The sequence below is a fragment of the Protopterus annectens genome, chromosome 6.part0 (genome assembly GCF_019279795.1).
Source record: "Protopterus annectens isolate FY-2018-M chromosome 6.part0, PAN1.0, whole genome shotgun sequence".
NCBI lineage: Eukaryota > Metazoa > Chordata > Ceratodontiformes > Protopteridae > Protopterus > Protopterus annectens.
The window spans coordinates 1,439,809,809-1,439,822,152 of NC_056737.1; the positions used below are offsets into that span (position 1 = coordinate 1,439,809,809).

The 12,344-nt window shown below is 37.4% G+C and overlaps 1 protein-coding gene across 1 annotated transcript in view; it reads left to right on the top strand.

Moving 5' to 3' along the window:
* Positions 1-12,344, top strand: part of THSD7B (thrombospondin type 1 domain containing 7B) — a 6,482,604-nt gene that overhangs the window by 3,540,014 nt on the left and 2,930,246 nt on the right. Inside the window, exon 8 of the mRNA XM_044074964.1 lies at positions 3,812-3,967. Within this exon, the coding sequence (XP_043930899.1) occupies positions 3,812-3,967 (156 nt within the window). The remainder of the gene's footprint in view (positions 1-3,811; positions 3,968-12,344) is intronic.

A 12,344-nucleotide genomic window follows, 5' to 3' on the forward strand; every position in this document is an offset into this window, starting at 1 on the left:
CAACAAAATGGGCGTAAAAGGAAATTCTATCATAATGGGGATTATTGGGACTATATACTAATTCTTTTTCCCAAACATTAAGTACCAAATTAGCATAGCAGTTGGTTATAGATGTCCCCATTGCTACACCTGATTTTGATCTCTAAACATAAATATATTATTTGTTAGAACAGTTTCTAATAACTGACAAATATTCCCTACATCTCTTCCAGATAGATTGGTTTCAGAGCACAAAACACTTCTTATAGCTTGTAAGCCATAATCATTTGGTATGACTGTAAATAGGGAATTGATATCTAAAGTGACCATATAAAATTCACCTTGCATTCATCTCTGAAAACAGTCATGTAGCTTCATTAAAAAAAATCTACTGTATCATTTACATAGCTCTGTACTTTACACATAAATTTACCTAAAGCTGATTGTAGGTATAGAGAGATGGGTTCTGTCACCCATCCCCCTCCTGAAATAATAGGACTCATAGGGGTGTTTTTTTATACTTTTATGAACTTTAAGTAAGTCAGACAGTATCAGTATCACAGGAGAGGTTACAGTTAAATAATTAAATAATTCAACAGAAATATCACCATTAGTTTGAAGCTCATAAATTAGTACATTCATGGCAGCAATACATTTCTTTGCATCTATCATTTTTAACTTCATAAAAGTACTCTTATCAGACAACCATTCTATCATTATAGTCAACTAAATCCATTATCACAATTGATCCACCCTTATCTGCTTGCTCTATTACTATAGTCTCATTTTTTTGCAAATTAATTAGGGTTTGATGTTCATTCATAGTCAAATTATAATACTTGTTCAGTTAAATAAAACTCAGTTAACTCTTTTTCACAAATTTATTCAAAAGCTGTCACAACTAGAAAATTGTTAGGTATAAAAATACTTGATTTCTTATGATTATTAGTATTTAACTGTACAGTACCTTCATTGAAAATAAGTTTTAAATTTTTACTCTAGTAAACCGTTTTAAATCAGTCACTGCATCAACGATGCTATCCATATTTGAAGGAATAACTTTTAGTCCCTTCCTTAAAATAGAATCATCATCAGGTCCCAGTTCCATAGTTGATAAATTAATAATATCATTACAGTTCACTTTGGCTGATTCATTTTGTTTTTGGACTGCGTCCTGCTGAATTTTCTCTTTACTGCTTGCCCTTCTCGGTGTCCTGTGGATCTGCCTTTCTACTACTCTCTCTGATGCAACATTACATTTTCTGGTAGCAGTGGCTGGACCTCCGTGATTGGAGTTTGAAAAATCTAATGTTGATTGGTTGCAACAGCTTGATTGGCAGATGGATTAGCTTGTCTGACTTTGGCACTCTCAGTTGTTATAGGCAATGATCAGGTTCCTGAATTGGCTTGAATATTATTAGCTTGTATTTCTTTTTGCGCATTTCTTATTGTTGGAATACTATTTTCTAAAGTAATCTCCTCTAAGTCATACATCGACCCCTTCTTATTATCATTATGAGCCTTATTAATTCTCAGCCAGGAAAAGATTCAGCCATTTTTAAAGTCATTAAAATCACAAATATGCTTACATTTTTTCACTAACTGAAGTTTCATATCGAAGCTAGTTAAACGATCTAACATAACCTGATAAGCTGAGGAACATTCATTGAACACAGGTTGATTTATAAGATCATTCTCCAATTTAACTATTTCCTGTTGCAGTTCTATTTCTGTTTTGCTAAAAAAATTGTTCATAAGCGAGTTATAGTCAGCTCCAAGCTTCAAGTTCAGCTCCTGCCATTTTTGCAGGAGCTCAGGATAGGTATTAGAATGGCCAGGTATTTTACAAACTCTCAGTCCCTGCAGTATGATTTTAAGCTCCATATAAGCATTAAAGCTTAGACGCTGCCTTTGGAGCTTCTTAACGTTTCAAGAAAGTAACATTACTCTGAAAATTCTCATTAAGTTGGGGACTGGCTCCCAAAGTTGAAGCAAGTTCTTCTGTTTGTAAAGCAAGGCACGGAGAAGATTATTACGAACCAGCACCAGACCTTGTAAGGAAGATTAACGAATCATAAGCATTGAAGATATAATTTGTTTGTTAGTTGGTTGTGTCATGATATCTTAAAAAGTCCACTGCCCACTATTTATCCAAACTAGTAAAAACAAAAGAAAGGATAAAATAGTGGTAAACTCGGTGATGGAATTATGAAAAATCCAAATGAAAACAAACCCCCAACCAAGAATGTCAGAACTCGATTTAATAAAATACAATTGACATAAATGAGCAAAGCTTTCAGGCTTAGCCGTTCCTCAGTGCAACAAAAAAATTAACAATCCCACTCAGTTTATATAACCATATAAAATCACATGGCAACAACATTCTCACATGATAATCATATCATGTGACATCATAACCATAATAATTTTATATATCACATAGGTCATGTGCCCAGTAATAGTACCCCCAGCCACTGATTTGCCTTCAGCTGATTGTCACTTTAACACTACATGTTTATTTAATTATGTAGTCTTTTACCCATCTGACAGATGCTGTTCAATGCATAATGCATGCCTGGTAAGCTATCAGGCTAGTTCTACAGCAAATCTCTTCAAAATTTTCACTATGCAGATATGCAGCACTCATCTATAATTCTTGGCCTCTGCAAATTAAAATGAACATTTCTGATAGCCAATGACACTTTCATTTAAGAAGCAACATTCCCATGTTTACTGTATAATTAAACTAGCATACTGAACAAATCCACTTCTGAAAGATTGAAAGGGAAAGAAAAAAATGTTAAACTGTTCCACAGTGACAAAAATGTCAAGCCTTTGTTTTCTTTCCCTTTTCATGCAATTTATAAATTCTGTGAAAATAAACAAAGGCAACCTCTGTTTAAGTAATTTGCATTTTTAAGTATAATTTCTTTTCTCCCCTTCGGAGTTAATTTTTCTTATATGCTCCTATCATTTTCATGTGTGACTACAGTCATATGCTTATTATACCATACAGAGAAATTTCATGGCTTGAATATGTTTTTTATTCTTGATTAAGCCTGACATTGTTACTTACATCTGCTGTTTTCATGGTGACTATGTGACCATATCTACTCAAGCTGTGTTAATGGCACATCAGTAAAAAAAAAATGTAAATAGTTTTCAGGCTGCCAGTCCTAACATAGTTCTGCAGAGACCCAATTATAATAATGTTTTATTTAAACTATGCCATGCTCTACACAGAAGATATTGCTGTACTTATCAATAAATAGCAATTGTATAACCCAAGAGGGGCTGAGCTGCAGGGAAGTATTTTATTTTTTAGGCTTTGCATTCAGAAAAAGCTCTGGTAAGATCAGTTACACCACACCTGGTTTGTAGATAACCCAATATGCTATAGTCTTTAAATAATGAAATTATGTTTAATTAATAACATTTTGACATGCTCAGCTCTGAGACTCTAGTCTAAGTAGAATTTCTGTATAGCAGATGTTGTCATTAGAATTTGATATTTAATGAGCACATTCTGATGCTCATACAGAGATATTCACTCTACAGAAATGAAGTGTGCTACCTTTCTGAAGTACCAGAATAACAACCAAACGATGCAACAGATGTACAGCAATCTAATTATTGCTTATTTCAGTTATGCCGCATTAATGATTATTGTTTTTAGAAAAGCTTTTGTACAGATAACTGATTATACTGATTTCATCTTCAGTTTCACAGAAGAACATTCATAATTATGTCTATCATCTGACACACAACTATGTCAGAATTATTTTTAAATAAACTTATAATTGGTAAAATGTAACATACGCATTTCTTTTAGCTTTTAGACCAGTTGAACGAAGCTTCTGTACAGGACCCATGCCTCCTAGCTTCCAGATATGCACAATTCCGTGTCCCACTGAGTGTCTAGTCTCAGCATGGGCTGCATGGGGACCGTGTGTCCATGAGAACTGCCAGGACCCCCAGGGAAGGAGAGGTATATATTCCATTACCTACTTTAAACAAGTGCTGTGTATTGTTTGAACAATGCAATTTCAGTTCGTCTGCATTAATTGCTGATTCTGAAGCTTCATTGCCAATATATTGAAAACTAGTTTTGTTGCAAAAACTCATTGTTTTTGTCATCTTTTCTTTATTTATTTGTCAGTTGTGATAAACTAGATGTTTTTGGTACATCACTCAGTCTGTGTTGAGATACTCTTTATTTGTATGATATCATTTTCCATAAATTTCCTGTTTCCTATAATACTGTTCTGACAACGGATCACTGTTACCAAACGTTATGTAATAGTTCAAGATGAGCTATGACACTACAGATGATCAGTACTAAGCAGTAACTAAATTTGTTGCCTTCAGAGCTGGATCATGGTCAAATGGAGCAATAGGTAGAGTAATGTTCGCCCACCCCCCCCGCAGCCATTCCTGTGTCCCATTACTTGACTATCTCTCCTCAGTTATCATAAACACTGTTCAAACCTCGCAGTGTGAATACAGTTTTCTGCTTTACTTCTACAGTTATTACAGATATTTGGATTTAATTTAAAACTTTTATTTCAAATTGTATAGCACAAACAGTGATAGACATTTGCTGAATAACACAATACAATCTCACAGTGAAAACAGACTGCATTGCAAGTAAACTTCTCTGCCCTTGAAACTCACATTGAAACCATTATTCAAAGAAGATGTATTTGGCCAGTGGTGGATTAAGTTTACCTTTGGGCTGTTTTCAAACCATAGGCTCCTTGCACACATTTTTAGGACTGTGCATACTTGCACGTGTTCTTTGATTCACCGACTTGATTGTATTAAATTATATTCCTTGTATAATACAGCATCACTTGTTAGAGTGTGTTTTAAATTTGTAGTTTTGAACATTTTTCCAGTAAGCAATGAAGCAGAACATATTAACTAATAATGACACAACTGCCCAATTCAGAACATTTCAACCATAAAAGTCCACTCAAACTTCTGTCATTGCAATCCTCTAATACCAGTCAATATGCAGAATTGCTGCCGAAGTAAAAGTCAGTGGAATAATTCCACATTAAAGGGATCTGTAACTAATGAAGAGTTTGGGGTTAGCAAACAACTTTATATTTCATTGCTTTGTCTACAAATTCAGTACCTGCTGCTCTTAAAGAATGAATTACCAATGTTACATTAAAAAAATGGTAAGCTGGTAATATTGCAATAGGGAATGGATGGCAAACTGACAACAGGTTCATAGTTAATAGGCATCTCAAACAAAGGAGGACATACTCAGGACTACAGCTCCCAACCCCCCTTAAAGAACAACACAGTATCAGCAATCACATGCTGTGGGAATAGATCCCACAGCTTTCTGCATCGAAAAAGCATATATGCTACTAACAATGTTTTTAAATTCTGTACCACAATAGTGATGACCATTTGATAAAACAGTTGCACATTGTAAACAGACAGAATGAGCAGCAGTAAACTTCTCTTGAAGCTCACAGTTCCTTGAAAATGCACGGAAACTCACAATTCCTTGAAAATGCACTTGAAACTCAATGCCTTGAAAATGCATTTGAAACTCAAATCTTTTAGCAGCTTGGTAGTTTGGGTAGAGGATTCAGACTCTTGTTACCTGTAACTAAGGTATAGGGTTTGGGGCTGAACAAATTAACTATCCTGCCATTGCTAACAAGAGCATTTTACTTAAACACACACACGTGAGTGCACACACACACACACGCACACACACACCATCTCTGTTCTCCATACTGTGGGAAGAATCAGTTGCAGGCAGTAAATGTGTTGTTTGCATTCTGTGCATGGAATACAGAAAGGAAGAAGCAAACAGCAGGACTGCGCAACAGTGACACAAAGACACAACAGGTGTGTGCAACTAGATGCAGATGGCATTCTTAAAGAAGAATGCCCTTTAAAAAGCATGTACATTTTTAAATTAAAAACATAAATGCGACAGCCCCTGGGCCAGTGGATCCCCTCCAAGTCAGTGGGCCCTAGGCAACTGCCTAAGTCGCCTAGTGCTGGATCCAGCTCTGGGTGCCTGCCTAAATTGCTCATGACCTAGTATTAAGCTGCACAGGCAAAAGGGGCATTAACAAAAGACAAACTCCTACTTTTTTTCTTCCTGGGGGAAAATGTATGAAACTTCTCTACTGTAAGAACTTGCCTTTTCTACAGTCTTGAGCTGTACTCACCATATGGAAATATTCCATTGTGGCAGAATGCAAAAAATCTGCACTTTGGGGTACAAACAGCATACTGCGAAAATACACGCATGTATTTTATTCATGGAATTGCACACACTTGTAGGCAAACTGCAGCAAAGAGTAAGAATGAGATTTGCATAAATGAAATTCCCTAAATCTCCTATACATTGACAAAACGTCCAACCATTTCTCCAGTTTTCTCTGCACTATTGATAGAAATAGGTCTTTCATAAGGTTATCCACTGCCACTTTGTTATGCAGATAGAAAGTTTCAAAGCAGAATGAATGGGGTTTCTGTGGGCATTGATATTTAACTGTGCAATGTTAAAAGATCTCCTTTCCATAGATTATAATTAATGATCAAAGTGTAGGTCATTGTCATAAACTAATGATTGCAATGACCTTAAGTGCTGTTCATTTATGTGATAAGCAGTGGGACATGTGCATCCCTAATATAACATAGCTCTATATATATATATATATATATATATATACATATGTATATGTATATATATATATATATATATATATATATATATATATATATATATATATATATATATATATATATACATATACATATAGGGTCTATATTAGAACACCGAACTTTCACAATTTCGAGTATTCAAATATCAACCCGTTTTCAGCAAATGCTGAAAATATCGAAGAAACAGAAAACCAAATTTTTTCATAGAGAAAGAATTTGGTTGTCCGTTTCTGTTGCTTTGGTATTTTCAGCACTGTGGTGGAAAGTTATGGGTCGCATTCAGGTAAGTTACGATTGCATGGACGTGAGGGTTAGGGTGGGTTAGGTGAGTTAGGGTTAGGGCGCGGGTCAGGTAAGTGTGCGATTGTGTGGATGTGAGGGTTAGGGCGGGGTAGGTGAGTTAGGGTTAGGGCGAGTGTGAGTTGACTGTACGATAGTGACGGACCTTAGGGTTAGGGTTTGGGTTAAGGTAAGTGGATAGTTAGTGGCGTATGTATAGTTTAGTGTAGGGTTATGTGTAAGAGTTTAGGTGTATGTGTGTGGATTGCTGTTTGTTTGGTGTGCTTGTGTTGTGTGTATGTATTTTGGAACAGCAAATTTTTTTCCTAGGAAAACATTCGCTGTTCTGTATGTTCGATGTTTTAAATTTTCGATTAATATGGTTCGATATTAGAACACTTGAAATTTTGAAAGTTCAGTGTTCTAATACAGACCCATATATATATATATATATATATATATATATATATATATATATATATATATATATGAAGAGAGAGAGAGTGAAAGGATTACCATCAAAATGTCGAGCGCACATTGATGAATGTGCACATTATCAATACTTTTAAGCGAAACCCATAATGCTGATGTTTCAAATTGTCACAAAAACACTGAACATTGACATTTCTGACCACTCTACACCTAGAAACAAGTGCTAACATGGGTCAAAAAGGGGGCAAGATTTTGTGGTTCGGAACATCGGTATTAGGCATTTTCAACAGTCGCAGGTCGGTGTACGCACTTGCAGTCTCGAACAATGTTCATAGGTTCATAGATTAGTACTAAGCTAACTGCCCTTGCGAGCCATTTTAAGCCTAGCCAAATATCCCTTGTGAGACTCAAACCCTGCACCTTGTGTTTGTAAGGCAAACACTTTAACCATTAGGCCACCCTCGACATTTGGTGGTAAACCATAGATAGATATCAGAATGCTGAATGCTGACTGATAATGACATGCATAAGAAGAAATATCAGTGAGATTAAATAGAAATTTGTTCTTCCTTTTTATTGATATCTCATTTGCAACTATTACATGTCAGGAGGCTTTTCAAATTATACAGAGCCAGGAAATAGAATCTAACCTCCATGAGACTGACATTTCAAATGTATTTTCTATCAGAACTATATGCAACATGGCATGAATTTCTCTAGTTAGCTTCAAAGCATAAAAGCTATGTATTCCATATCTGACACCACCTTCGTACTTTCATAAATGTCCTGTATCAAGGTCACTACTGAATTCAATGATGGCATAGAAAACATTTTTCTTCATGCCTGTACTATGACTTCATGCTCATAATGTGGAAGTAGAAGAAGATAAGAAAATTATGGCATCTCTGTGATGGCAGGGATGTGAGCTGTAAGCTGCTAATTATCTACCTTCAACTGCAGCTCTAGTAATAAAGAAAATAAGACCTTGATGTCATGCTTAGACATAGTACTGGGATAGCTGCTACAGAAACTGAAATAACACTCCTGCTTAAGGTGCTCTAAAATGGGAACGAGGTAGGTTCTCAGATCCGAAAGTGGGTAGAAGGCAGTAGCCATTCTGCAACAAATGCTTTTTTGAGGTGGTACTTCATAACCCACTTAATTAATGAATTCAGCCATACAGAATAGAGGACTGAATTTTAAGAACACAGCCTTTTATTACATTTGAGTGCTTCAATAAATCTCTTGCAAATAGGCTGTTGGTATAGTTTCCCAGATGTTCTTCGTGTTTCACTGTTGCAGTCATCCCACTTGGGTTATCTGCCTGCAAGTAACCCTCAGTCGGCCCGAATACCAGAGTCTTGGGATTTCTGCATCGGATGCTGTCGCCTCTTCCATGACATCAGGGGTATAAAACATGCAGCCGATGCCATTACATCAGCTTTTTTTGCCGCACAGGAGCCCGAAGCAAAAGCAGATTGCAAGTGCCGGTCGGCCTCAACATGACATTTTCATTTTTCGAGTTACAAACCTGTAGTCTTCTAAAGCAAAGTTAACAATTGTCTTTTCTGTGGAAAGCAAATACATCATAGAGATTTTCATTCTTACTGCATCACCTGTTTAGGCCCAGACCATGACGTCCCTCGCTATCGGTTTTGTTCCTTGTTCAACATCCAAACTATTTATTGTTGGGCAATTTTTGTCTCTAAATTCTTTCGCTCTCGTTCTCTGTATTCTGAAATGGCTTCGATAAGCCATCCAACTACTGATCTTCTGAAAAAAATACAAGGATAAAGACAGAGACAGAACACATTGGTCCAAAACTGCTGACGACGCTTCCATTAAGCTAGTCACCAGTCCGACGGTACTCAGTGATGCACTTTCGCAGCCCCTGTTACCCACTTCTAAAGATTCACTGGCCTCTACTGAGACCCATTCAGAGTCCGGTATGCTGCAAGATGCTTCCTCGACTATGGAACCTGCAGATGTCTCTACCTTGGATGGGTCCAGAGCCGCTGTGCAGGTACCGGCTTCTGAGGGTGTATTTAGACCTTCTGATGTTCGTATTAAACTGACTACTTCATTAATGTCTAAAACTACCGAATTTCTCAGGCCCAGATTTCGCACTACACCTAGGAAACCGACAACCAAAGTGCATTCTCAAGCTCCCATGCCACAGAAACAAATGCTTAGAATGGCTGAAGTCCTTATTACTTTAATTAGGGGAAGCCAGCCTTCCCCCTCTAAAAGACAAATAATTGATTTTCCTTCTGATTCTACAGACCATGAGTCCGATGACTCTGACCCATGTGATTACCAGGACATACCCTTATCTATCTATGAGGATTCAGATGCAGAGGATTCCATTCCCTCTACCTCACGCCCAGAGGACTTCTTTTGGTGAAACCTTGCATACCCTAAGTGAGCATTTCTGCTGGGAACACCAGGACTACCCACAGTCCAAAAAGAGACTGAGGGAATTTTTAGACTTGCCTCAGCATAGGCCTCTAGCTATCCCCACTGTCCTGGATATTGTAGATGATGTCTTCATGGAATCCAGTCTTACCCCTGATACTTTACCACCAACGCCTAGAAAGCCTGACAGGTACTACAGAGTACCTGACTCTCACAAATTTCTCTTTAAAAATCCCACTGTGGATCAAGAGACTATTTTCCAGGGACCTAAAGGTATTAAGGCTACTACAGCCCAAAACCCTACCCCTTTGGACAGAGATTCTAGGGCTCTAGACAGAAGGAGTAAGAAGATATATACCCCTGCAACTCTTGCCATCAGGGCCTTAAATTGCCAGTTTCACATGTTGAAGTACCGGCAGCATATTATGGAACTAATTAAACAAAAAAAATTGTTGATTCCTGATTGTACAGAAAATAAAAACTTACAAGAGTTAATGCATTCTGCAAACCAAGTTGGTAAACATACTTTGCAGTGTGGTTTTGATGCCTTAGAAGTATCTTGTAGGGCTGCTGTCACTTGGTCTGTTCTGAGAAGGCATGCTTGGCTGAAGGAACAAATCCTGCCAGAGCATGTCAAATCAAAATTACTAGATGCTCCATTAAACCAAGAATGTTTGTTTGGCTCAAAAGCAGAAGAAGTTCTTAAAAAGATGGAGGAAAAAGCTAAATCTATGCAAACTGTTAAAGATTTCTTACAGGTACAGCTACCTAGATTCAGTAGGCATTGGCCTTCAAAAAATGGTCCTTTCCAGTCCCTCCCAGACCTTCTCAGTCCAAACCCAGGGGCAACAGACCACAAAGACTACAGTCTCAGGGTATGCACAGATCTAAACAATGGAGTACTCCCTCCTCAAAAAAAGGGAGTGGTAAGCCACCCCCTTATGGAAAAAGTTCACAATGACTTGTCCTTCATCCTTCCCAGCCATGCCAAGTACTTGCACCCCTAGGAGGAAAACTCACCCTGCATGCAAAAAAACTGGGAGTATATTACCCAGGACTGATGGGTCTTAAACATTGTATCCCAGGGATACAGATTCTACTTCCACTCACTGCCAACTCCAAATGGATTGCCAGACCTTCCTCCAAACCAGTGGGCAGAGGCTCAAAAGCAAGTCCTTTCTCTTCTCTATATCAGGGCTTTTCAACCTGTTCCAACAGAGCAAAGGGAGCAGGGTTTCTACTCCAGACTGTTCCTGGTGCCCAGAAAAGAGAACTCTTGGTGCCCTATTCTGGATTTGTCAACTCTCAACACCTTCTTGGTGGTACCAAAATTCAAAATGCTTACTCTCCAAACTATAATATGTATGAATATTTTTTTGCTGATGAAGTTATATATAGCTACAATTGGTTAGAACCAGATAAGACATCATGGGATAATTTCAAGCTTGTGGCTATAAAGCATATATTAGCACATAAACTACTCCTGAAGCAAAGTAACAAAAATATTAATAACCCAAAAATATGGGAAAATGTTTTTAACATTATATTAGCATAATACTGTTATTAGGAATATATTAAAGTTTGGATGTATATGTGGTGGAAACAATGTTTTGAAAATATGTATGATATGTATGGACGCAAAGTACTTCTACAAATGTTTTGGCTTTGTTTTTCTTCCCTGGTGTCTTCCTTTTTGGAATAATGACGATTTTTATATGGAAGCATTTCATGTAGATATTGTATATAGTTTTGATAGTAATAGTAGTGAATTATGTGTGTGATTTTATTGTATTTTGAAAATATATATCAATAAAAATTTATTATGGAAAAAAAAAAAAAATGCTTACTCTCCAGCAGCTGCTTCCTATGCTAGCCAAGGACTCCTGGCTAGTCACGCTAAACTTAAAAGAAGCTTATCTGTACTTCCCCATAAGGGAATCTTGCAGGAAATATCTACGTTGCAGGGCAGACTCTATGCACTATCAGTTCTCTGCACTTCCCTTTGGCTTATCTACCGTGTCCAGGGTATTCACAAAGTGCCTGGCTCCAGCCATTGCATACTGCAGGCAGAGAAATATTCAAATTTACCCATACTTGGACAATTGCCTGATTCACGCAGACAGTCAGGAATTACTACTTCAGTTCCTAACTTTTTGTAAAGAGACTCCTAACCTCTCTGGGGTATACCATCAACAAAAAGAAATCACATCTGGTACCCAGCCAAATAATTGTATTCCTGGGAGCAAGCTTGAACACAAGTTCCCAGATGGCATTCCTCACTCCAGAAAAGCAGGTTTATTTGACAAATTACATTAAACTACTGGCCACCCAAACCCAGCTATCTGCAAGAAAAATACTGCATTTCCTAGGGTTCATGGCCTCATGCATTCACCTAATTCCATATGCAAGACTGCATATGGGGAAACTTCAGTGGTACTTAAAAGGTCTCTGGTGTCAACATTCTCAGGACCTGGAAACAGTGATTCCTATCATTCCTTGCCTAAGGACAGAGTTCCTTTGGTGGGCAGAGGCTTGCA